This window comes from Lacerta agilis, chromosome 1, assembly GCF_009819535.1.
Source record: "Lacerta agilis isolate rLacAgi1 chromosome 1, rLacAgi1.pri, whole genome shotgun sequence".
Lineage (NCBI taxonomy): Eukaryota > Metazoa > Chordata > Lepidosauria > Squamata > Lacertidae > Lacerta > Lacerta agilis.
In genome coordinates, this window is record NC_046312.1 from 7,995,689 (window position 1) to 8,022,949 (window position 27,261).

Below are 27,261 nucleotides of genomic sequence, written 5' to 3' on the forward strand. Positions count from 1 at the left end.
CCCCCTGCCAAGCAGGAAACACCATCAAAGCATTCCTGACAGATGGCTGTCAAGCCTCTGCTTAAAGACCTCCAAAGAAGGAGACTCCACCACACTCCTTGGTAGCAAATTCCACTGTCGAACAGCTCTCACTGTCAGGAAGTTCTTCCTAATGTTTAGGTGGAATCTTCTTTCTTGTAGTTTGAATCCATTGCTCCGTGTCCGCTTCTCTGGAGCAGCAGAAAACAACCTTTCACCCTCCTCTATATGACATCCTTTTATATATTTGAACATGGCTATCATATCACCCCTTAACCTTCTCTTCTCCAGACTAAACATACCCAGCTCCCTAAGCTGTTCCTCATAAGGCATCGTTTCCAGGCCTTTGACCATTTTGGTTGCCCAAAATTATAGATGAGTAAGACAGCAAGATAGCGAATTCTGGCCAAATGTGAGGTGCCCTTGTTATAACCAAAGTTTTTAAACCGGAGTTCAAAGTTGGTTTGCATCCTTTGGGAAAATCTGGTTAGCGTTAATGTTACACCACAAATTAATGTCCTGCCTTGGTTTAAAGCGAACCAAGGAAAGGAGGAGGGACTTGCACATGACAAATGGGGACAGGGAATGTGCAAAACTCACAGCGCGCGTCTTATTTCCTCACCATAGTAAGGGAACAAAGAGGAAACTAGATACTAAAGATGGAACCGTATTACAGCACCACGTCACAAAATGAGTAGCATAAACAACCCGCAGGGATGCCATCAACTATCAGACGCGCACTTGCTTACGCAGAGTAGACCTACTAAAGCCGATGGATTTGTTTGTTGCTTTCAATTGGTCTACTCCTGAGTTGGACTGACAGGGGATGTTCTCCACTGATTTAGCACTGCTCTTTGTGATCAAAATGGGCCCATCACCAAAAAGGCTCAGGGATACAGCCTCTGCCTTGCATGCAGAAGTTCGCAGGTTCAATTCCCAGCATCTCCAGGTGAGGCAGGGTTTGTCCTCTGCCCGAAACCCTTGAGAATTTCTGCCAGGCAATGTAGGCAAGTAAACAATCGCCAGATTCGGGATAAGGTAACTTCCTGCGCACCTGTGGCACAGACGGATTCAGCGCATTGCAGCCGGTTCGGTCGCACTGGGTGTGGAGTCTTGGGGGGGGGGACCATTAATATGATGCAGAATGGAAGAGGAGAGGTATGGGGGCAGATTTTGGTGTTACACAGGGCCCCGCTGAAATTTGAGACCCCTGGGTCCGCCACTGCCTGTGCTCAGTCAAGTAAAATGTTATTTGATGAATGATCTGTGGTGTAGCTGTTCTTTAGTGTTGGGCTGAGGCATGGGTATTGGCAAGGCGATGCAAATCAGTAAAAAAAATACATAGCAAACAGAAGTTCTGCGCCTCCTAACAAAAGACCTGCCCCCCCCCACAAAAATCCTGGCTACATCCATGGGCTGAGGCGGCGGCGGGGGGGGGGGGGGAGTTAATTGAGGGAGCTGTGGGTTCAAATAAAAAGCCAGCGATCCATTTTTGTGGAAGATCCTTGACGTGCAGCTAATGTACTGAACAAGTGAGTTAAGGGCAAGTTCAACCTCACGACGGATAGCTGGATTGGCTACTGAAACGTTCTGAAGGATTTACGTGTGACGCCCCCAAGATACTGGAATTAAAACCTGTGAGCTTCTTCTTGACCAGGTGCTCTTTGGTTGAAGCGCTATGGTACCAGGTTGAGGGAGGGCTCAGGGGGGAGCAGACCAGAAGGCAGGAATTTGGAGGGGGGGGCAATAACCTGTTCAAAAGGAATAGACCAAACGCGAAGGGAGGGGGAAAATAGCATCCTATGTAAAGGATGTGCACGCTTGCGAAGAGACCCACGACTTGGAGCACGGAAGGCAGATTGAGAGCATATGGGTAAAAATTGTAGGAGAGAGAAACAACAGTGACCTTCCTGTGGGGGTCTGCTATAGACCTCCAAGTCAGACTGAAGACTTGGATAATGATAATGATAATAATAATAATAATAATAATAATAATAATAATAATAATAATAATAATAATAATAATAATATTGTCAGGAAACCCCCCTCCCCACGGCAGGCAGCATCCCAGGATCGTTTGCAGTACAGGGAACCTCCTCCGTTGTTCACCAGCTCGTCATCCCCCTCCTCAGGAGGAAGCGACCATTCCTCCAGTGGGGAGGGGGAGTTGGAGGCAGGAAGTCGGCGCAGGGGCTGTGAGCAGATCTCAGAGCCTGAGTACCACAGGGAGAGCGGAGAACAGGGACAGTTTCCCACGCTCTGAGGTCGCAGACAGGAAAGACGTGGAAGGGGGAGGCGGGGATTCAGAATCCCGCGCCTCTTTTGCTGGACAAAGAACCAGAAGGGTTCGTTCCTGGACTCTGCAGAGGGATGAGATGGACGTTTGAACTTTTGTTCCACTGTAAATATTTGCACAATAAAGAACTTAGTTTTAGAAGCTCTGCGTTTGGCTGATTCCTCATGAGCAACCACTGAACGTCCTTACAATAATAATAATAATAATAATAATAATAATAATAATAATAATTTATTTATTTATACCCCACCCATCTGGCTGAGTTTCCCCAGCCACTCTGGGCGGCTTCCAACAGAATGTTAAAATACAACAATCTATTAAACAGGGCTGCTTTCAGATGTCTCCTAAAAGTCTGGTAGTTGGTTTTCTCTTTGACATGTGGTGGGAGGGTGTTCCACAGGGCGGGTGCCACTACCGAGAAGGCCCTCTGCCTGGTTCCCTGTAACTTGGCTTCTCCTAGAGCAGAAGGTCAAAAAGTGCGTATGAGACAAATGGTAATTTGTCAGGGATGCCTTAGCGGAGATTCCTGCATTGCAGGGGGTTGGACTGGGTGACCCTAAGGGTCATTTGCAACTCTGCAATTCCATGATTCTATGCTGCATCTTGAACCCTGTGCATGAGGCAGCCACTGTGGGGAGGGGGATTTTGATTGGAAAGATGGCATGCAGGTAAAGGAGTAAGCAGCCCCGCATGCGAATTTCCTGCTCAAAACAGTCCCTTGCCAAAGCTGTTTTTCTTTATAAACACCCACGGTGTTGATGCTCTGTCACATGTCGGGTTTCAACATACCACGGCACTCCCACAAGAGAAGGAGTGTTTCGCCAGACACTATTGGCCATGGTAACTTAGCAGGCAGCACCTCCAGCTTCAGATGCAATAAACCTTTGAGTACCAGAAGCTGGGAACAAACAAGGGAGAGGGTAGGTAAAGGACCCCTGGAGGGTTAAGTCCAGTCAGAGGTAACTCTGGGGTTGCGGCACTCATCTCGCTTCTCAGGCCGAGGGAGCCGGCATTTGTCTGCAGACAGCTTTCCCCGGTCATGTGGCCAGCATGACTAACCCGCTACTGGCGCAGCGGGACACCGTGACGGAAACCAGAGCGCATGGAAGCGCCGTTTACCTTCCCACCGCTGCTGTACTTATTTATCTACTTGCGCTGGTATGCTTTCGAACTGCTAGGTTGGCAGGAGCTGGGACAAAGCAACGGGAGCACACCCTGTCGCGGGGATTCGAACCGCCGACCTTCCGATCGGCAAGCCCAAGAGGCTCACTGGTTTAGACCACAGTTGGAGACAGGAGAGTGGGGGAGATTGTTTCATGAGCAGGGGCTTTAGCAGCAAGCTCCATATCTCATGCCTCTTTGCCCCTCTCTTTTAAAACTTTGTTTTCAAAAAGTATGTTGGTTGCAAGTGCAATGCTCCTGGGACACCATCCACCTTCTTTGTTAATTTCCCCAAAGCATTCATTTCATATGCAAATCGTATGCAAATATATATGGTGTGCCCGCTACCCTGAGACATTTAATGCCCCTGAGCATTCTTGTGCCCAGTACTAGAGGTGTTCTCCCCCCCCCCTCTTATTCCCACCTTCCCAATCTAGAAACTACAGGAAGATGCTGGAATATCTCTTCTATGTATCTCCCCCAGACGTACCCTTGAAGAAACAGCAGTTGGTCCAAATCCTAGAGGACGGCTTCCAGGAAGTAAAAAAGGTAACCAGAAGTTTATTTTTATTTTTGTTTTTTGAAATAGTTTTTATTTGGTATTACAAGTATATAACAACGAAAACAAAAACAACAACTTATTATTTATACCCTGCGCATTCACATCCACATTTACAGATTCCTCCGAATCTCTGGACTTCCCACCTCCCCTCCATGGGTCCTTTTAACTAAACCTTTTCTACTGCATCTTTTCCAATAATCTATATTTTATATAACATCACTGTCTCCGTAGTGCTTGCTACATTACAAGTGTTAATTGCAATCCTGCTAATGTTTGCATCTGCTTACAGTGGTCTCCAAGATAAATTATAATTCTTTCCCCATTTTTTTAATCAAAGTTTGGTCTTCTTGGTAACCGGAAGTTTAAATTGAGACCTCTTGTGTCTCTCTGGCTTCAGAGCGTTTGGTCTGAATTAGCGTCTTCATCTTCAGAAAAGTTCCGTAGTACAGTGGTACCTCTGGTTACGTACTTAATTCGTTCCGGAGGTCCGTTCTTAACCTGAAACTGTTCCTAACCTGAAGCACCACTTTAGCTAATGGGGCCTCCCGCTGCCGCTGTGCCGCCAGAGCTCGATTTCTGTTCTTATCCTGAAGCATTATTTCTGGGTTAGCAGAGTATGTAACCTGAAGCGTATGTAACCCGAGGTACCACTGTACAGCCTTCTACAGACTTTATCACTTCATCGTGCAAGCAAGGAAACCTTATGATTGGAGTCTACTTTTTATTTCTTAAAAAAAAAAGAGAAACAAAACGCCTCCGCTCAGTGGCGGAGCTTCATGCTCTGGCATGGGGGCGGGGCGGAGAGCAGGCGGGGGCGGGGCATGGTGCGCATCCTGGGGGCGTGGCACTCAGCGTGGGCGGGGGGACAGCCATGATGGCACCCCACCAGGATTGCATTGCCGGGGGCGATGCACTCCCCCCGCACTTTTCTTACTCCTCCAGTGCCTCCACGGAAGTCAGTGCTGGCCTACTCAGGAGGCAAGGTGAGGTGGTTACCTCAGGCAGCAGATCCGGCCTCCTCTGCCGCCAATCACTGCCAATGTGGCTGTCTCCTTCACTCTCGGACGCCCCCTGGTTGAAGAGGAGGTTGGCAGCAGCCGTGACAGGGGTCTGGCATTTTCTGTCTCGTCTGAAGTGGCAAAGTGTCCTGGGCTAGCCCAGCCTGATGTTCTCATTTTCTAGAATGCTATTAGTATTTATACTGTATTCATTAGAAAATGTAGTTTGCAAATAATAAATTGGACTAGGGGGAAAGAAAACCCATGCAATGGAATGGAGTGTAACGGCTGCAAAATCTTGTGACTCCAATTTAAGGTCGCAGTAACGCTGAATCGTTGCCTTTGTTAACTCACTTTCGAAAGTGAGCATGTCTGTGTCTTAGTTAGTGGTAGGAAGGTTGGGACTTGCCGTTGTTTTTCCAACTGTGGAGACTCTTAAGAACCCGCCGCCCAGAGGAGTTGGAGAGGACAGACAAGCTACAATTTATGGATTGCTTCAAAGGAGTTTTAGAAGCAAGAAGACCCTCTTTTGGGCTCAAGAGAGTGAAACACATTGCATTGGACTTAGTACATATGTATGGTACTGCTTGCAATAGTTGCCATCCTGCAAGCAAAGAGTCGTCTTCAAAGTCTTGAGTGTGGAGTCTACTTCATCTACTTCGAGGGTGAAACCGCTTCGTCACTCTGCGTGACTCAGAAAAATAGCCAACAGAGACAAGGGAGAGCTGAGCTGGAAATGTTTTGCTTAGCATGGTACCGTATTTTTCGCTCCATAGGGCGCACCTCGTTTTTAGGGGAGGAAACAAGGAAAAAAAAATATTTTTCTGGTTTTCCTCTTCTAAAAGCCCTGGGTTTTTTTTTTGAGGATCAGCTAAACGTTTTGCAGCTTTTTTTGCAAAGGGAAAAGCTCTGGTTTTTTGAGGATCAGCTAAAAATTTTGCAGCTTTTTTTTGCAAAGGGGGAAAAGCAAAGCTCCTTTTGCAAAGGGGGAAAAGCAAAGAGGAAAATCCCCATTTTTATGGGGTTCAACTCACATTTCTGCAGCTTCTAAAGGAAAGGGAGCCTTTTCTACAGTTTCCAGACAGATAGTCCAATCAGCCAGTCACATGTTGCTGGGGAAACAAACAACCTCCCTCTGCAGCACATTCAACAATGGAGGGCAGGGCTGAAAGGGAGCCGGGACTCTTATCTCTCCCCCGATCTCTTGCTGCTCAGCTGCTGAGCGGGGTCCTTTCAACACCCCCTTTTCTCTTTGTAAAATAAAAAGCATGATCCTCTTTTGGCCCCTGGGCAATTCAGCTCCAGGGACCACCATTCACTCCATAAGGCGCACAGATATTTCCCCTTACTTTTTAGGAGGAAAAAGTGCGTCTTATGGAGCGAAAAATACGGTAGCTTTCTATGGGAAGGAAGGGTTTTGTTGTAAGTTTAATGTTGGGAGAGCATTTAAGGGTCAATCTGATCTGCCTGCTCAGACTTGCTTTGTTGCTCTTTGCAGCCTGGAAGCGAAGGAGGCGTTCAGCTCTCCAACAGTCTCAGTATCTGCGAATGTCCAAGAATTGAATATTTGCAAAAGCAAGCAAGAAGCAAGGGGGACTCCGAGGATACATTCAGGCGTGGTAAATATAGAGAGGTTGCTCTAAGCACTCGTGAATAATTTTTAGAGCCCTCGTCACATAAAAAAGCCTTTTCAGATGGAAAAGCCGCAGAGGCCTTGCAATAAATGCAGCAGGTTGTGGCGAGAGGGACAGAGCCTTGGGTGCTAGCGGGGTGGTCCAGCAGGGTGTGAAGTTTTGAGGCCATGCTTTCTGCTAGTGGAAGTGGGGTCCATTTCGAAGTCAGATTCTGGAGTCGGTGTCCTCCATCAGTCGTAGATGAGACTGGAATCCAAATAATATTGCTGTGACAAGGTGAGGAACTGTCAGAGAGGAAAGCAGCTTGCACTGGAGACAAAGAAGAAATTCATTCAGTCTGGAGTTTTTTTTTAATGCAGACCTGTAGCTCAGCTGGTTAGACTGGCGTGGTGCTGATCATGCCAAGGTTGCAGGTTCGATCGCTGTATGGGGCAGCTGCATAGTCCTGCATTGCAGAGGGTTGGACTGGATGATCCTCAAGAGTACCCTTCCAACTTCTGCGATTCTGTGATTATACTAAATTCACCCTTCTCATACCAGTGCTTCAAAATCTGCTTCAGAATCCATACATCCATCAAAGGCTGCTACGCAGTTTTCCAATGAATGAATACAAAAATGGGTATATTATTTATTTGTTTAGTTAGTTAGTTAGCTAGCTAGCTATTTATACAAGCCGTTTTTAATCCCTCTTGTTCAGCTGAAAAGGCTTTCAGAGTGGTGGGCAAATCACCTATTTATTTTTAAAGTACACAAAAAATACACACATTTTAGTGAGAATGACATGCAAAAACGTGTTCTGCAAGGGGGGAAATTCGGCATTTTGTAGGACAGTGAGTCAGGGCACCTCCAAAGGAAAATATTGACACCCACTTCACCTCTGTTTGGATGGCACCCAGGGGAATGAGAGCCAGCGTGGTGTAGTGGTTAAGAGCGGTAGACTCGTAATCTGGTGAACCGGATTCGCTTCCCCGCTCCTCCAACATGCAGCTGCTGGGTGACCTTGGGCTAGTCACACTTCTTTGAAGTCTCTCAGCCCCACTCACCTCACAGAGTATCTGTTGTGGGGGAGGAAGGGAAAGGAGAATGTTAGCTGCTTTGAGACTCCTTCGGGTAGTGATAAAGCGGGATATCAAATCCAAACACTACTTCTTCTTCTTCTTAATGCGTGGGCAGATCCGGACAAGATCGGTCACCCATTGTGTGTGTGGCTCGGTTCATGTTGCTTCAGTCGTTTGGGACTCTCCTCTGGGGTTTCGGTGCCTTGTGTTCTTGTAAGCGAGACGTTCTCTTCTCTTCTCCTTTCTCAGGGAAACTCATCGTTGCAAAAGTCTTCCTTGGGCACAGCACCCCGGCTCATGACGGAGAGCCAATCGTCCAGGCCAGCTATCCCAACGCCAATTCTGTCTACAGGTCTGGCAAATCCTCCCAGAACACCCCCTGTACTCCAGCCAGCAGTGGGGCTGCAGATCAGCAAGAGAAACCCAAGTGTAAGTTAGTGTCTCCAACTGGAGTTGGTCATATCGTACTCCTGGGATTTCATTGGGGAAATTTGATCCTGGGATTCTTATTATTATTTTTTAAAATGTAACAGTACCCAATAAAGGTCCCTATATGGAATCGACAATATATAACCACCTAAGTGTAATGTACCCCAACAGCCAAACATGTATAAAAGGACACTGCACAGTAGTACAAGTAAGGAGATCATAGAATTAAGGGACCCCCAGAGGTCATCGGGCCCAACCCCCTGCAATGCAGGAATCTCAACTAAACCATCCAGGGCAGATAGCCACCCAACCTCTACTTTAAAACCTCCATGGAAGGAGAATCCACCACTTCCCGGAGGAGTCTGTTCCACTGGTGAACAGCTCTTACTGTCAGAAGGTTTTTCCTTTCTTATAACTTGAATCCATTGCTTTGGATCCTCCCCTCCAGAGCAGGAGAAAAAAAGCTTGCTCCCTCTTGCATGTGACAACCCTTGAGATATTTGAAGATGGCTGTCGTATCTCCTCTCAGCCTCCTCTTTTCCAGGCTAAACATACCCAGCTCCTTCGACCATTCCTCATAAGGCTTGGTTTCCAGACCCTTGATCATCTTGGCTGCCGTCCTCTGCACAAGTTCCAGCTTGTCAACATCCTTCCTAAATTGTGGTTCCCTGAATTGGACACAGTATTCTAGGCTTGGTCTGACCAAGACAGAATAGAGTGGGACTATTACTTCCCTTGATCTGGACACTAGACTTCCGTGGATGCAGCCTAGGATAGCATTAGCTTTCTTTGCTGCTGCATCACATTGTTGACTCATGATCTGGGCACCACAGTTCAAGAAGGATACTGACAAGCTGGAACGTGTCCAGAGGAGGGCAACCAAAATGGTCAAAGGCCTGAAAACGATGCCTTATGAGGAACGGCTTAGGGAGCTGGGTATGTTTAGCCTGGAGAAGAGGAGGTTAAGGGGTGATATGATAGCCATGTTCAAATATATAAAAGGATGTCCTATAGAGGAGGGAGAAAGGTTGTTTTCTGCTGCTCCAGAGAAGCGGACACGGGGCAATGGATTCAAACTACAAGAAAGAAAATTCCACCTAAACATTAGGAAGAACTTCCTGACAGTAAGAGCTGTTGGACAGTGGAATTTGCTGCCAAGGAGTGTGGTGGAGTCTCCTTCTTTGGAGGTCTTGAAGCGGAGGCTTGACAGCCATCTGTCAGGAATGCTTTGATGGTGTTTCCTGCTTGGCAGGGGGTTGGACTGGATGGCCCTTGTGGTCTCTTCCAACTCTAGTATTCTATGATTCTATGTTAAGCTTGTAGTCCTTTTCACATTTACTACCAGTAAACCAGGTGTATGGTCATCTGCCAGGGGTTATTTAGCAGAGATTCTTGCATTGCAGGGGGTTGGACCAGATGACTGGCGGTGTCACTTCCCACTCTACAATTCTAAGATTCCCAGTTCTTGCGGAACGACTGGTTATAGATGTGTTTTGACCATTCAGTCTGTTTCAGATACGTCCCAATTAGTTCTAAGTTATTTGGAAAGCTTTTGTAAGCTATTTGGACACACACCCACACCCCGCAAAGAATTTGCCCGAGGACTCCGGTGCAGAGGGCAAGAGAGGGCCTAGAAAAAAGCTCAGGAGAGAGCAGATATTTCCGCACACCCAATGCTACCAGAAGAAAATAGCAAGGCAGCGAATAGCCGCTAGAGGGAGCTCCAGCCACGCACATGAAGCCTCTGCATTTATTTGAAACCTTTTTCTGCTTTGGTGTGCACCAAAAGCTGTGATCTGCCCTAGTACAGAGAGAGCGGGAAGATGGAAGTTAGCGCCACACCTGTGCTTGGGACGGTGTGGCTCACAGCGATGGTGGCGACGTTCTGCCACCGCTGTCGGAGGAGATACGCCTCTGAATACGAGCCGCTGGGAATCCGAAGCGGGGCGAAAGGGCTGTTGTGCCTGGGCCTCTCTTGCACGCTTCCCATGGGCATTATTTGGCTGGTGAATGTTAGAACGGGCTGCTGGACTAGATGGGCCTTTGTCCTGTTCCATCAGGGATCTTGTGACAAGCGCTGACCCTCCTGGGGCAGCCTGGATAGCTAGGTTGCCTAGAGCCCGGTGCTGATGACACCAAGGTTGTAGGTTCGATCCCCACACGGGGCAGCTGCATATTTCTGTATCGCAGGGGTTGTCCTGGACTCTACGATTCTATTTTTCTCGAAAACATACGTGGGATGGGGTGTGGGGTGTGTTAAGGGAGGGGTAGTACCTCTGGTGGGAGACACGTTGTGTAGTTTTTCCATCTTTGGTCCCCGCCCTGCACTGAGCTCTCACCTGTGGCTCCCAGAAGCTGTCAGCATGGGACAGCAGCCACACCCGGGGAAACGGCTTCGGCTGGTCTTAAATCCTCAGTGAGATAGGGACGTCCCCTGCATGTGAAGACAGGCTCCGATGGATTAAACGGACAAGGCAGATCCAATGGGCAATGGGAGAACATCATTTGTACGTTTGATTAATCATATATACTTGAAGAACTGATGAAGCTCCCTTTGCGAAACCTGTTGTAATCCGGAAGGCAGGTCTTCTTCCTTCTTCTCAGGTGCCCCTCTGTGAAAGGATTCAAGATGGACTCCATCCCACTACCGACAGCTTTGTTTTTCTGTCCTAGTGAACTTTTGAAAACTTATGTTGGCACTGAGCTGTTTGAATACATCTCAAGCTGAATGGTTCTTTTGTATTGATTTTGGTCATATACGTTACATGTATATAAGTGTATTTGGTTCCATTGTTTGATTTTTCATTACAGTATCTTTGGTATTATTATTATTATTATTATTTCAGCCGATGTGCAGTGGTTTTGTTATTACTTTCAATGGGAGAACAGGCCTTCTCTGCAGTGGCTCCCTGTTTGTGGGATCCTCTCCCCAGGGAGACTCGCCTGGTACCTTCATTATACACCTTTAGGCGCCAGGCAGAAACGTTCCTCTTCAACCAGGCCTTTGGCTGATTAACACTCTACAGCCTTTTAAAATGTTTCTGCAGGAAGGGAGATGGGTGGGTTATTGTTTTCGCTGCTTTGTTTTTAACGACTTCCTCGTTTTCACCTTGTCTTTTATCCGGTGAACCGTCCTGAGATCTTACGATTAAGGGCGGCATATGAATCTAAGAAACAATAAGAAGGTGGTTTCTGCACATGCTGTGCAGGGGCAAATGGGGGTCGTCCACCAAGCTCGTCTGAGTGGAGAAAAGCTCTGGTCCTAAACCTTCACTGTCGTGTGGTGCAGAGGACTATTGATGGCTGCTAGTTATGGTGGAGCTGAACACAGCAATGCTTCTGAATACCAATTGCAGGAGTGCTCAGGTCCTTTTCTTGTGGGTTTCCCATGGGCACCTGGTTGGCCACTGTGAGAAGAGGATGCTGGACGAGATGGGCCATTGGCCTGATCCAGCAGGCACTTCTCCTCTCCTCTCTTTCTTATTTTCCTTCTGGAAATGTCTCCTGTTCTTACAGTTTCAAAGTTTCAGTAACCATTATACGGAGGGGTGGGAATCCGTAAGAGAATCCGCCATTCCTCCTCTTGCCTTTTAGCCTCAGAAGTCTGCTCTTCCCTGGACTACAAGAACTGCGACTGCAACCTGCGCCAGTGCGAGTGGTTTGTGTTCGATCACGAGCTGGTTCTGCCGGAGTACATCGTGGAGTTTGAGTACATCACATTGGTATGCGCTTCCTGCTCCCTAGCAATGCGTTCAGCGTGGAGGGGCTAGTGTAGAGATCCCCTTTGAAAATGTGCCTGGGCTTGCCGATCAGAAGGTCGGCGGTTCGAATCCCCGCGACGGAGTGAGCTCCCGTTTCTCTGTCCCAGCTCCTGCCAACCTAGCAGTTCGAAAGCACACCAGTGCAAGTAGATAAATAGGTACCGGTGTGGCGGGAAGGGAAATGGCATTTCCCTGCACTCTGGTTTCTGTCATGGTGTTCTGTTGTGCCAGAAGCGGCCTAGTCATGCTGGCTACATGACCCGGAAAGCTTTCTGTGGACAAACGCTGGTTCCCCTGTCCTGAAGCGAGATGAGCACCACACACCATAGTCACCTTGGACTGGACTTAACTGTCCAGGGGTCCTTTACTATTTTTACCTTTTACCTTCAGAGTTATCATGCATCCTGAGGAGCTGCTGCCATTTAGTCAGGGCCGGCCCGCCCATGAGGCAAGGTCACCTGGCTGCCTCAGGCACTAGGATCTACAGGGGCAGCAGATCTGTCCCACAAGGAATGGACTGCTTGCTGTTGCTGCCACTCCTGCAGCCACAGTGGCAATGCTAGCTGTGGTATAGGCTTGGCAGCTTACCCCTGCAATTAAAGGGGCCATGCAACATACATGCACGCCAGACAGCAGTAAGAGCCGTTTGACTGTGGAACAGGCTCCTTCAGTAGGTGGTGGACTCTCCTCCTTTAGAGGTTGTTAAGCAGAGGTTGGATGGCCATCTGTCAGGGATGCTTGAGTCGAGATTCCTGCATTGCAGGGGGTTGGACTAGATGACCGCTGGGGGTCCCTTCCAAGTCTACAAAACTGAAATTGACAGATAGTACACACTCATTCCGCCACCTATGCATGGCCACCTCTTTCTCAGTTAGCAAGCTCTGCCTTTAATTAAAGGGGCTCACCCTCACTTCAGCGGTTGGACCCCAAGCTAATTTGCAAAGAGTCAATTCCAGTGAACAGCAGATCCAGGCTTTTTTATAGGGGGGGGTCCTGCTAAGTCAGGAGCTGGGAGCCTTTGGCCCCCCCCCCAAGATGTTGGATGATGAAAGCTATAGCCCAACGACGCTTGGAGAATGACAGGCTTCCCCCCCCCACCCCCCCCGTGCTGAGTGTTGCACCGAAGCATCTTTATGACTCTCTGTTAGCTCATTTGTATATTCTGTTTAGTTAACCAAAGGAAACGTGGTAACAAGCTGTGGCAAAAAGGGAAACCTCTGGGTCTTCTGCCTAGGTCAAAGTGGAGCCTCTGTTCTCGTCTCTCAGCAACGTGACCGGGGAGGAAGGAAGGAGAAACTCTGCGGGATTTGTGCTCTCTCGGGATTTGCAACGCGACGACGAGGTTCTAAGCATGAAGCCTATCATTAAGCCCAAGCCCAAAATAGTCTGCCTGGATGAAAAGACGGTGTTGGCGGTAGCCAAGGCCAACATCTACAGTCAGATAATGGTGAGCAGCTTCTGTTACACGGTGTTCTTGCAGAATCGAAGCCACACGGTGCTGTTTCCAAAGGAGACTGCAAACTCTTCCCGTTCCCTGAAGTTGGGGGGACTTTTTTCTTTTTGCCTTGCCACCAGGGGCGTAGCAGGGGGTGGCGGGCCACCCCATGTTCCATATTGGAGGGGGTGACAAATTATCAAGGAACAAATTTTTTGGGGGGGGGGAATTGATTTTTTTTAAAATGCCTGCTCCGAAGGTCTTATCTTACTAAACTAGGGATTATATAAATTTCATGCATATCAGTTAATATCTTGACCCTCCTCCACCAAAATAGCTGTTCACTTGGCTGAACTGAAATTTCAGTTCAGTGGAGCACTTACTGTTCCCAACCCTAACCCTGTGGAAAGCCATCGAATTAGACTTTAATTTGATTTTGAGATGTTTTTAGGAGGTAATTTAATTATTGTTTGATTTTATACCATTGTTATGTATCTGATGTTAGCCACCCTGAGCCCGACTGCGGCCGGGGAGGGCGGGATATAAATAAAAGTTTTATTATTATTATTACTTGTTATTATTCCTATGTAAGAAAATATGAAATAACGTAAAACCATTTTTTGGGGGGGGGGGAATCAATGGGGGGGTTGACAAGAATTTTTCCGCACCGGGTACCACCTGACCTTCCCATGCCTCTGGGGGGGGTGTGACAAAAAAATTACCTTGCTACGCCCCTGCTTGCCACACCACTTATACACCTTGTAAGCTTATAATTTTGTAGGTATGTCTCTCTTTTTTTTTTACAGGAGTGTATCTGAATCATTGTTGCTATTTGCACATCTTTATTTTTTTACCTTGTGCACTTCTAATTTTATACTGGGTACAAAATTCTTTCCCCCACCCCACTGAGGAATAAGAACAATAAATTTAAAAACCACCACAGTCTCCTTGCACCTCTCTAGACAGGTAAGAATTTCACAGATGGATGGAGGTAGGGAGTCAGATTGAAGAACCACACCTGGCAGTGGAGGTGGAAGGAGAAGAGAACATGTAGCTTCATCGTCTTTTAACGTATTTTTGCGTTTATATCTCACATTTCCTCAAACCAGCATGTGTGGTTCTCTGCCCCCCGCGCCCCCCCGGCCTCCATTGTATCCTCACGACATCCCTGGGAGGTAGGTCATGCCAAGACATTGTGACTAGCTTAGTGGGGATACGAACCCCTGGCCTCCCGTTCTAGCCACTAGGCCACACTGCCTCTCCATTGCAATGGTGAAGAGGGGAGAGTTTTTCCAGCAAGGCTTTTAGGGCCAAATAATAATAATAATAATAATAATAATAATAATAATAATTTATTTATACCCCGCCCATCTGGCTGGTGTTTCCCCAGCCACTCTGGGCGGGCTTCCAACAGAACATTAAAATGCAATAATCTATTCAACATTAAAAGCCTCCCTAAACAGGGCTGCCTTCAGATGTCCTCTAAAAGTCTGGTAGTTGTCTTTCTGTTTGACATCTGGTGGGAGGGCGTTCCACAGGGCGGGTGCCACTACTGAGAAGGCCCTCTGCCTGGTTCCCTGTAACTTGGCTTCTTGTCATGAGGGAACCGCCAGAAGACCCTCGGCACTGGACCTCATTGTCCGGGCAGAATGATGGGGGTGGAGACGCTCCTTCAGGTATACTGGACTGAGGCCGTTTAGGGCTTTAAAGGTCAGCACCAACACTTTGAATTGTGCTCAGATACATACTGGGAGCCCATGTAGGTCTTTCAGGACCGGTGTTATGTCCCAATTATATTGGAAAGGGGCAGAGCTTGGCTTTTTTCTTTTTCTTTTTTTTAAGAAAGCAAAAGGACCAATTCAGCAGAGCAATGCAGAAGCCCAACCCCATAATCCCAATCTGATACCCTCCAGGTGGGTGTTGTTGTGGCTCAGGGGCAGGGTATCAGCTGCCTTGCATGCAGAAGATCCTTCCAATCCCCTCTTCTCTTTCAACGTAGATTCTGAATCTGCATGGAAACAGGCTGAGCAAACTCCGAGACATCTCCAAGCTCACCGGGCTTCGCAAACTCATCGTTAGTTTTAACGAATTCACCTGTTTAGATGACGTTTACCACTTGGTAAGAGTAATGCAACTATATTTTTTCTCATTAGGTGGGTATGTTCGTAAAAATTAAATTTAAGATTGGATTTAAGGCACAAAGTGAAAAAGCCCTGGAGTGAAGGGAGCTTTTCATGGGGAAACGCAAGTCTTTGGACATCATTGGATATAATATTTATCTGCTTAAAACCTTTTATGTGACTTCATGGATCATAGAATTGAAGAGTTGGAAGGTACCCCCAAGGGCCATCTAGTCCAACCCCCTGCAATGCAGGAATCTCAGCTAAAGCATCCATGACAGATGGCCATCCAACCTCTGCTTAAAAACCTCCAAGGAAAGAGAGTCTACCCCTTTCCGAGGGAGATCGTGGCATGAAATTCTACTCAATATTGATCCAGAGCAGAACTCCGATGTATAGTTAGCAGAGTAAAAACTTAAACATGTTGCAGGATTCCCAAGAAATAGACCTGAGGCAATTGTATTTCATCCAGCAAAGCTTTACTGCTACTGAAGGCAAATGAGCACAATGGTCACATTCAGGATTGGCCCTGTCCATTAGAAATCCAGTTGCAGCAGACATAACTTAAATTTGCAATAACTTTATAATAAGTCTAAACCTTAATATACTATGTACAGAACACCACACCAGAAGGAAAAGAGATAGAAAGAGAAAGTGAAACCCAGGCTCCTTCTGACCTTATTATTATAGTCAGTGTGACCTTGACAGAAGAGATAACAGAACCAGTTTAAGCCAGCTGTACTCAGCTTCTCTGAAGGAATAACCCAAACATCAGGAACCTCCTGCTTGTTTCTTTCACACACAGAAGCTTCCAGAACCCTCTTGAATTAAGTAGAATAGGAAAGTTCTCTACACATCAGGTCAATACTTTCTGCACCGAGAAATGCAAACTGACAGACAGTTCCACTGTCAAACCACCCAATACCATGCACATTGTTCTGCAAACGAATTAGTTTCTTAGCTGCTTGCTTTTCAAGCCATCCTCACACTTCTTACTTCCGCTGCAGCCGAACCTGGAATATTTTGACGCCAGCCATAACCACGTGATCACCCTGGAGGGCATCAGAGGCCTAAACAAATTGAAGTATTTGGACTTGAGCTGGAACCAGCTGAAGAAGCACGGGGAGGAGATTGGCGTCTTACGGAAACATACCCCCATGGTGCTCAGTCTCGATATCCGCCATAACCCATGGCATAAGGTATATCTCCTCCTGAACTTGTAACGGGGAAAAAACACAAGACTAGGGGTCTTTTTTTTTTTTTACTTCAGTGCTACCTTTCAAGTAAGCCCCATTACCACTGCTCTTTGTTAATGCTTCCAGGACGATTCCCTGTTTCTGCTGTGAGTGCTGTTATAGGATGGCAGCGATGGGGAGCCTCTGGTCTGCAGGTGTTGCCAGATGTTCCCCACATCCTGCAGCTACTTCTGTGTTGGATATGATGCTGTTGCAGAAGCTGCTCTCCCCTCCTGCCATAGCAGTGCGGTAGAGAAAGCCGTGCTGAATTTCATTTGCCGTTCCTTTCACTTGCTGCCCATTCAGTTGCCTCGTTTCATTAAGAACTAATGAAAAAACTAAAAGCAATATAACCGTAAGGCAGGACTGAATCTGGTAGCTTCTCAATAAAAAGCAAACGGCGTTGCATTTTTCCTCCTCTCCTACACCTCGGTAAACACAATTTCCCTGGGGTAACTGGCACTTTGGGGTAGGAACTGCCACCTGCAGGAACATTGAGGCAAGTAGGAGAGGATACATTGATTAAATATTATCCCTCCTCACTCACGCTAGTGAGCAAGCAGCAGAGCACATTCCCTTGCAGATTGCTGGAAGCAAGTTGATGGATTCGTTAGAATCATTTAAATTAAGCCATCCAATCTGGCTTGTCCAGACTGGATTGTTCCTGGTAAGTTTCCCCTTTTATTTCCCTCTTAAAATAATAACACAACAGGCTTCTTTAAAAGCAAGAGTAAAGTTTACTTACATTCAGTTCACAGCAGTGCTCTGAAGGCAGGCTTTATCTTGTGCTTACAGTTACATTTGTAGAGAAAAGAAGTCTGAGCTGGGCCTCAGACTTTCTGCCTTGTGGTTTCCATCCTCTGTAAGGATGAGCCAGAAGATGAGGTCCAAGAGAGAAGTTTGAAAGGAGGAAATGGAAAAAGGGGAGATGGCTGCATGGCTAGCCCTTTTACTGGGTCTGCTAGGCTCACACCCATCTACCTGGTCACACACAAGGGGAGGAGGCTCCAGAACAGGTGTGACAGGAAGTCCTCCCTGTCTGGAGCCACATTCTCCTGTGTGTCCACTCTAGGAAACAGGAAAATGGTGTACTTGACTGCTTCATTGAAGATACATCCCACCCCACCAAATGCTTCCATCCAAGAGAAAGGTAATCCCACCCTTGTTTTTCTCCCTCCTCCCCTCCCCCCACCAGCCAGCCTCCGTACGCTTGAGTGTGATTGGCCAGCTGAGGGCTCTGACCCACCTCGACGGAATACTGATCACCGAGGATGAGGCAGCAGCTGCCATCCAGTTCATGGCCAACTCGAAAATCACGCAGGTTAGACAGCCCGGGTTTGTTTGCTCGTTTAAGGCAGCGGCAAGCAAGAGTTCTCGGCCCGAGTGGGGCATCTCCTCATGGGCAAATCTTTGGAGGGAGGGGAGCAAGGTGTAGTGGGGTCAGCGTGTCTTTAGCATATGCACCGCCGGGGTGCAGAGATCCGCCCAGCACCCCCAAATTTCACGTGCACGGCGCCGTTGTGAATAACAAGCGCCATCGTTGAGTCTGACAAGTGCTGCCTTTGTGAATGACAGGTGCCACCACTGGCACAGAGGCGCATGTTTGGTAAATAAGCGCACAAAGTCGGAAGTCCTTTAGTGAAACGTTAGGTATACGTTTCGGTAATACCTAGGTATATATGTATTTTGTTTTCCTAGCTTGATCAAATTATTTATTATTTCATAACAGGTAGATAGTTGAGAGCTTAGGCAGCTTCAGCAGCGGGCACCTAGCAGCCCCCAGAATTCGGCACTCAGGTGCCCCGCACACCTTGCACCCACGCGTAAAGACAGCCCTGAGTGGGGTAGCAGAACTGGAAATAATGCCAATATATTTCACGCCTGACAACGCATGTGCCCTTTGAGTTTCAGATAGTACATTGGTAGAGGAGTCGAAGAAGCCCGGGACACAATTTTTCAAGGCCCTCTAGCAGCTAGGGCGGCTCATTTGCCAGGATTTAGCATTATGTCTGGAAGCGTCTACTCAGTTCTGACCAGACTTTATTTTGTGGGCATTCCCAAGAGGGAATGCTCGAAGGATATGCAGCAGGAGATCCATTTGGGTCCTGTGCGTATGTCCGCCAGGATTTCCACAGTCACCACATACTCTGAGCTGCAGACCCACAGACTGCAGGAACAGCTTTTTGTTTTAGAGAGGGTCCATAAACAGAGCGGGGGAGAAGTCAGAACAATGGTCAGTTCGGTTGGGTTGGGAAGTCTCCGCATGCTATTGGACCCCATCTCCCATCAGTCCCAGCCAGCATGGGCCAAGGGCGAGGGATGATGGGAGTTTCAGTCCAATGACAGCTGGAAGAGCCACAGGTTCCCCAGCCCTCGAGGTAGGCAGAGTTGGTTTCCTGTTAAGCTGACAGTCTCTCCACCAGTGAGTTTATTCATCCACCTTGCAGGCATTTTAGAAAGTATGCTTGGCCTACCCAGAAATGAGCGAAATGAGCCTGCTCTAGCAAGGTTGGGAGATCCCCGCTCTCACACACATTTGCTTTAAAAAAATGTCTCCAAGGGTGATTCGATTGGGTTGCGACGGTGCACGTTCGTTTGCTGTTTGCCTTCATTCTGGTGGTTTCGTTCCTCCAGGCGTCTCTGGTGGAGAATTCTCGGACAGACCAAGACAGGCTTCGCATACTGAGCATCCTTCCTCAGGCCGTGATCCTAACCCAGATTAGCAAGAACAGAGTGGACGTGTTTCAGAACAACTGGCTTTCTCAGGTAAGGGGAAAACCTTATCAAATACCATGAGCTCGTAAAATCAAATCTCCTGAAATTTTGTGAGCAGATCCACCACTTCTGGGGCCTGCTGTGCCACTCCCATTGCCATTCTCTAACTCCAGAGGACTCTACCACAGAAGCCTCTTACAACCAGATTCCCCTCCACTCCATAGGAGAAAAAGATAGATGGGTCTCTTTAACGCTGTGGCTCCCAAAGTGGGGAGTACTGCCCCCCGGGGGGGGGTCAGTAGGAGGATCTAGGGGGATGCTGGATGCAAGGAGGCCGCTGGAGGTGTGGAAGACTGACAGGTGTAGAAGACTGTCAGTTCATAAAGCTTTGTTCATAGCTTTCAAGTTTGGTGTAGTGGTTAAGAGCGGCAGACTCGTAATCTGGGGAACCGGGTTCGTGTCTGCACTCCTCCACATGCAGCTGCTGGGTGACCTTGGGCTAGTCACACTTCTCTGAAGTCTCTCAGCCCCACTCACCTCACAGAGTGTTTGTTGTGGGGGAGGAAGGGAAAGGAGAATGTTAGCCGCTTTGAGACTCCTTCGGGTAGTAAAAAGCGGGATATCAAATCCAAACTCTTCTTCTACTCTTCTTCTTCCCTTTTCTTGCGAGGAATCCTATTCGGAATAAGGGAATTTCCCTTAGAAAAAGGAAAAAGTTGACAGCCAGGGGCGTCGCGGAGGGGGCGGGGGCCCCCGGGCAGCGCCCCTGCTGAGCGTGACACATCGGGGCGGCCCCGACCACTGGGCTTTCCCCCCCCTTACTTTTTTATTTATTTATTTATTTTTAAATTATTTTAAGGCTATTTTCGGCACTGCCGGGGTGGAGCTGCAGGGGCCGCCAGCGAGTCAGGGTGTCATCCCCCCTCGCTGGCCGCCCCTGCGGCTCTGCCCCGGCAGCGCCGAAAATAGCCCCCACCCTCCAGCGGCTTTTCACGCCGCTGGCTGGCTTGCGGAGCCGGGGCAAGGAGAGGGGTGGGCCAGCGAAGAGGGGTGACACCCCTCTTCGCTGACCCACCCCTCTCCCTGCCCCACTTGCGCTCCCCCGAGGGGGCCCGGCGGCGGCTTCGGGAATCTCTGCGGGCTGCAGAGAGTCCCGAAGCCGCAGCCTGGCACCCCTTTGTGCTACAGCAGCGGCTTCGGGACTCTCTGCAGCCCGCAGAGGCTCCCAAAGCCCCCGCCCGGTATCCCCTGGGGGCGGGGCGTCGCAGCGTGTTCGTGCATCATGGTGCCCCCCAGGGGTGCCTCTTGGCTTCCTGCCCCGGGCAGCCAAGGGGCTAGGAATGCCCCTGTTGACAACTATGGCTTTGTTGAATTAAATAAACTAGTTTTAATTAAGAAAGTGTGCAATTAGCTGTTACTTTTTTGGAATTTTATTGGGTCACTATCTTGCCTTAGTGGTTTGTGGAAACCACCATTCTGAATAAGGGTAGGTGGGCACTGGGAATGAATTTTTGGAACGAAGCAGGTGGAACGGAAAAGTTTGCGTTAGACAGATAAGATAAAAGCAGACTGTTCCGACAACCCTTCCGTGGCTCCATCGGTGTCTCAAGAGTAACCAGTTTGTGGTTGTGATGGAGCCGCCTTCCTCTAACCTGTCAGGCTAACGGTCCATCAAGCTGACTGATAGGCAACCATTTCCCAAGCTCTCCGGACAAACCTCAGGTCCAGCTCCTTTCAACCTAGTGCACGTGGGCACAGTTCTCATTCTCCCTCCTAAATGACCACCCACCGTTCGTAGTCCGTTCCACAAAATAAGGCCGTTGGACAAGGCCAGTCCATGGAGATCCTCGGGCACCTCGACCTGTCACAGTCTGTGTTGCGGCCCATCATCCAGAATCATGTTAATTTGCCATGTAGAAAAGGTTAAAAGCTCCTCTGTCAGTTCGATTTGTTGCGTGGCGCATAGCATAGCTAGAGGAGAACACATTTGGGCAGATGAGCATAGCGTTCTGCTCTTTGTACATTAAGGGAAGCGCATTCACAGACGCTGCCAAGAGAGGCGGACGTTTCAGCCCATGGTGTCAACATTACACTGTGTGACATCAGTGCCAAAGGTGATTCGTATCGGGAGGGAAGGACGCGTTTTTGCTGAAAACATATATGCATTGCAACAAGAGGCGAAAAGAGAAACCTCTGGGGGTTCTCGGGGAGGTAGTTACTGGGTTTCAGAGAGATGGGTCCAGAACACACCTCAGTTACCTGTCCACTGGAGAATCTTTTGGAACCCACTTCCTTAGTCTCCACCTCTGTAAAATGGGAATCCCGAGAAGCTAGATTCCCACATTATTGTGAGGATGAAGGCAAGTAATGAGATATAAATCAGCACAGCAGGACTGCATTTTATGGTTTATCCTTTTTTTAAAGTGTCAATAAGAAATTTTAAAATGTTGGCGATCAGTCGGAATTTAGGCAGGTATTAAGCCTCTGCACATTGTTGTTAAAAAATGCAGCACCCAATGTACATGCGCTCACAGAAACTGAAATATAGAAATAGTGATTATTATTATCATTATTATTATTTATTACGGTTGTTAGTCACTTTATACAAAAAGAAAAGACTTGGTGAAATTCAACGAGATAAAATACAGTATGCTCCTGCCTGTCATTCAGTGTAGGATACACTGTGCACCAAACATCATGTGCACTAATGACTCTCATACCTAAAATCCCGAATTCATTGATTCAGCATAGTTATACAGTGAGGATTGTGTTTTCTTCTCACACACACCCTCCCTCTGCCCCAACAGATCACAGTGTTAGACCTTGACGGGCAACATCTCAGCAGAATCAGTGGCTTGGACAAACTTGAGAATTTGCGGTGGGCATCCTTTAGCAACAACAATCTCACTAAAATAGAAGGACTGGATACGTGCCAAAATCTGGAGGAGCTCACGGTAGATGGAAACTGCATCACAACCCTCGAGGGTAAGGTATTTTGCAAGCTCCGTTCCGAATGTCCACAGCTTTGGGCGTTCCTGGACTTGGCTCTGCTCCCAGGGAGGAGGAAGGGGCCAGGAGCACTTCTGCACAGCGGCAGCTTTTGCAAGAGCTTTGCCATTTCCTGGAGGAGACGGGCGTCACATGAGAAGCGGCGCTCAGAAAGTGCAGCTGGTGCAGAGCACTTTCAGTTCAGGGCCCTTGATATTCAACGGCACTGGCTTCTGAATCGTTTCTGGGTCCATGGGCGTAGCCAGGATTTATGTTGGGGGGTTGGGTAGGACAGCCACCCGTCACCATCCTCTGTCTCTGTCTCACAGATTCAGAATGATGTGTATCAACAACAGTTGATATTATTATTATTATTATTATTATTATTATTATTATTATTATTATTATTATTTTAAAAGTAATAATCATACATAAACAAGAATAAAAATGTGCACACCACCACTGAGACCATTCCATTGTAACCATCCAACCTCCCAAAATTTCAACATTCTTGCCACGGTTTGACCCCTTTCCATTTTAACAGTACAAATTCTACAAACACCCTCCATATCTCCTCAAAATCATTTCTCCTGTGTATTCCCCCGCCTTACCTTAATGGCACAAGTTAATTTATCGTTAATAGCTATATCCCACACACCTCTTTATACCATTCTTCCATTTTATATTCTGCTTGCCCCTTCCACTTCCTAGCTATACTTCTTCTTTGGCCATCCCTCGTAGCCGAGTAAGATTGTCTTCCATAAACACAGTTTTAACAATGAGTCCGTAAGTGACTGTGGAGGCCAATTCTGGACCCACACGTCCTTCCACAGTGGAGACATTGGTTCCCGGGCGGGAGTTGATCATGGTGTGGATTTGCCAAGCGTGCCTTCCTCTTAGCACATTTCTCCCTTGCGTCCTGAGTTCAAGTGTCTTCAAAGCCCATGACACCTTTGATAAAGGCTGTTCTCCAACTGGAGCGCTCGCAGGCCAGTGTTTCCCAGTTGTCAGTGTTTATACTACATTTTTTTAGATTTGCCTTGAGACAATCTTTAAACCTCTTTTGTTGACCACCAGCATTACGCTTTCCATTTTTAAGTTCGGAATAGAGTAGTTGCCTTGGGAGACGATAATCAGGCCTCCGCACAACATGACCAGACCAACGAAGTTGATGTTGAAGAATCATTGCTTCAACACTGGTGATCTTTGCTTCATCCAGTACACGGATATTAGTTCGCCTGTCTTCCCAAGTGATGTGTAAGATAATTCGTGCAGCTGTCAATAAATCTGTGAGCAGGTCCTTCATAGCCTGCGAACCTTTCACCCCATCGTAAACTGATAATAATGCTACCTCTGGACTTACGGTCAGCTTTAACCCAGTGATTTCTCCAGTTATCTCCTTAAACACCCTTTGCTAGAAAAATTGTACATATTTACACCCCCGCCACATGTGAACATGTTGTTCCCGGGAACAACAGTTGTTTTAAATTACTTTCTTTTGGCCACAAATGCTCTGAGAAATCTGTCAAAACCTTTAGTCGTTTTAAAACTAGGAAGTTAAATTTTAAAAAATTAACACCAGGGTGTACCTTTCGTGCGGTTAACGAGTATATTTTGCAAAATTACAAAAGCACACCTTTTTTCATCTTATTTTTAAATTATAAAATCTTAACTTTTCTTGGATTTGCTGAAAACTATGAGAAGCTTCCAGAACCGAGCTCCCTGCGATGTGATTGGTCAGTTTGCGGAAGCCACGCCTATTGCTCAGTTGGGTTGCCAGTTGTGTCACTAGAATGTGCCACAACATCATCCGTGTGACCTCAGCAAGCATTTTTATTATCCTTATTATCTCTATTTTTTATTTATTTACTTAATATGCAGATGGAGGCAGACAGTTTTGTCCCTTTGCTTTGCTTCTCTGTCTCCTCTTGAGAATGCACACGAAAGCTCATACCAAGAACAAACTTAGTTGGGTGCTACTGGAAGGAATTTTTTATTTTATTTTATTTTATTCCTCTTGAGAAATTATTGTTGTCGTTGGTTTATTTAGTTACTTAATGTACCGTACTTAAATATACAGTGGTACCTCGAAGTCGAACGGAATCCGTTCCAGAACTCCACTTGACTTCCAAAACGTTTGGGAACCAAGGCACTGCTTCCGATTGGCCCTGCAGCCAATCGAAAGCCATGGAAGCCGTGACAGACGTTCAGTTTCCAAAGAACATTCGCAAACCGGAACAATCACTTTGCGGCATTCGGGAGCCAAAAAGGTTCATCTCTCACAAGGCGTTCGACTTCCAAGGTACGACTGTACCACCTTTCCCCCAAGCCGGGATTCAAGGTGGCTTCCAACATCTACAAAACATTGTTCTCAAATGCAAAGTAATAGTGAAAAACTGAGCAATAGTTCTGGCTAGTTGAGATTCTTGCCTTGCAGGGAGTTGTGCTAGATGACCTTTGGGTCCCCTTCCGACTCTACATTTCTAGGAAGAGTTTGTTGTTGTCGTTCAGTCATGTCCGACTCTTCGTGACCCCATGGACCAGAGCATACCAGGCACTCCTGTCTTCCACTGCCTCCTGCAGTTTGGTCAGACTCATGCCAGTTGCTTCGAGAACCCTGTCCAACTATCTCATCCTCTGTCGTCCCCTTCTCCTTGTGCCCTCCATCTTTCCCAGCATCAGGGTCTTTTCCAGGGAGTCTTCTCTTCTTACGAGGTGGCCAAAGAGTTAAAATACACCAAAATACATTTAGAACCTTCAGTTAAGATAGTTCGCCTTGACTGCAGCCCAGTGATCAGCACTTCGGTTTTCACAGACCTGTCTGAACAGGAAGGACTCGGCCTTCGTTGTTGTTGTTGTTGTTGTTGTTGTTGTTGTTGTTGTTAAGGGAGGGAGTTCCACAATATGGGAGCAGCCACGGAGAAAACTCTCTCCCTTGTGTCACTGCTCTCGTCAGAAATGTTCTCGCTTCCCCCTTCCCCAGGCATTTCGAAGCTCTGCAAGCTCATGAGGCTGAGCGCCAACAACAACCACCTCACCAGCCTGGAGAGGAATATTTTTGATAACTTGACTCACCTCCATTATCTCTCTCTGGAGAACAACCGGATCACTTCCTTGGCGGGCTTGCAAAAAGCCTATGCGCTCATTGAACTCTACATAAGCAACAACTACGTTTCCTCCAACCAAGAAATATATCAGCTGAAGGTAAAGGGGGGGACATCGCCACTTTAAAAACGTGAATGAAAGTCAAAATGAGAGCCAGTGTGGTGTAGTGGTTAAGAGTGGTAGACTTGTAATCTGATGAACCGGGTTTGCGTCTCCGCTCCTCCACATGCAGCTGCTGGGTGACCTTCGGCTAGACACACTTCTCTGAAGTCTCTCAGCCCCACTCACCTCACAGAGTGTTTGTTGTGGGGGAGGAAGGGAAAGGGGAATGTTAGCCGCTTTGAGACTCCTTCGGGTAGTGATAAAGCGGGATAACAAATCCAAACTCCTCTTCTTCTTCAATCATCCATCTCCTACTGCCTTCCTGAGAAAAACCCCATCCCACCCTCCCACTATATATAAGGGTCTGGTGACTTCTGTTTCAGTGTATCTCAAAAAGTATGCATGCACATGAAAGCTTATACCCAGAACAAACTTAGTTGGTCTCTAAGGTGCTACTAGACAATTTTTTTATATATATTGACTGCGTCAGACCAACACGGCTACCTACCTGAATGAAACTCTTGTGAGTGTGTAGCGTCATGCCAAAGAGAAGGGATTGTGCACCACTGAGTCTGTTACCCCTTGAATGGAAATACAGCTATTCTTTGAAATTCTTGTTTTTGGTATTTGGTTAAAGATAAAATATGGTAGTGTTACAAAAATAGAATTCTCTGGATGCCTCGATCCAGGTTTGGGACAAATGCTCTTTGGTGAGAGATCCCTAGTAGAGATTTAAAACCACAAAATATACAGCAAAGTAACGCGTGGAAATATAAGCTGTTATACCTATAAGATATCCCCTTCTAAGTTGCTTCCAAAGTTACCCTTACTTCCCTTACCATGGAAAGAAATCACACGTTGGTAGGTTAAAAGTGGTTTACTTACAGACTCTTCAAAGGTCAGATTCATGTGCTTTTCCATACAGCAGTAAGAAAACACAGGTAGTAAGTCTTAGTTTCTAACATGGTGAGAGTTTCTAAATTGTATAGAAACACAAAGATGGCTTGCTTAAGCCATGCGGTCTAAGCTTGGAGCATCCAACTCCTTCCTGGTAGGGTTCACACAGTGGAATGGTGGAAAGTGGGAGAACTAGGCACTTGATAACACCAGCTTCCTTTTCCAGGGTTTAAACAATCTGGTCATCCTGGACATGTATGGAAACCTGATCGTTTGGAAGCAGGATAACTACCGCCTCTTTGTAATTTTCCATATCCCATCTCTGAAAGCCTTGGATGGCACTGCAGTGGTGAGCTCCTTTTCTACATAAAGGCTATGTATAAAGCTTTTATGTCTTATAAGCAAAGAAGGCAGCCAGCCCCAAGCAGAGAATACAGAATCAATGTTGAATGTTGTGCTTTATTGAACATTGTGTTGAATATTGGGACCTTGGGGCGAATGTAGGGTTGCCGTATTTCAAAAAGGGAAAACCAGGACACCCCCAAAATTGTTGAGTTTATTTTAGGAAAACCCAAATGTTGTTGAGCTTTTTTACACAAACCCCCAGAACATAAACCCAGACAGATGGCAGCCCTAGCAAATGGCACATTAATAACAACTACAACAACAACAATAATAATAATACTGCTGATGTGTTTTGTTTTGTTTTTAATGTTTTTACTGTATTTATATTTCGTGTTAGCCGCC

At 47.1% G+C, this 27,261-nt stretch overlaps 1 protein-coding gene across 1 annotated transcript in view; it reads left to right on the forward strand.

The window, feature by feature from the left end:
* The window catches only part of LRRC9 (leucine rich repeat containing 9), a 64,001-nt gene that overhangs the window by 17,326 nt on the left and 19,414 nt on the right, over positions 1-27,261 (forward strand). Inside the window, 12 exon segments of the mRNA XM_033172138.1 lie at positions 3,913-4,024; positions 6,534-6,654; positions 7,977-8,156; positions 11,757-11,878; positions 13,152-13,364; positions 15,352-15,471; positions 16,480-16,671; positions 17,903-18,028; positions 19,342-19,473; positions 22,230-22,407; positions 25,394-25,614; positions 26,741-26,863. Of these exon segments, the coding sequence (XP_033028029.1) occupies positions 3,913-4,024; positions 6,534-6,654; positions 7,977-8,156; positions 11,757-11,878; positions 13,152-13,364; positions 15,352-15,471; positions 16,480-16,671; positions 17,903-18,028; positions 19,342-19,473; positions 22,230-22,407; positions 25,394-25,614; positions 26,741-26,863 (1,840 nt within the window).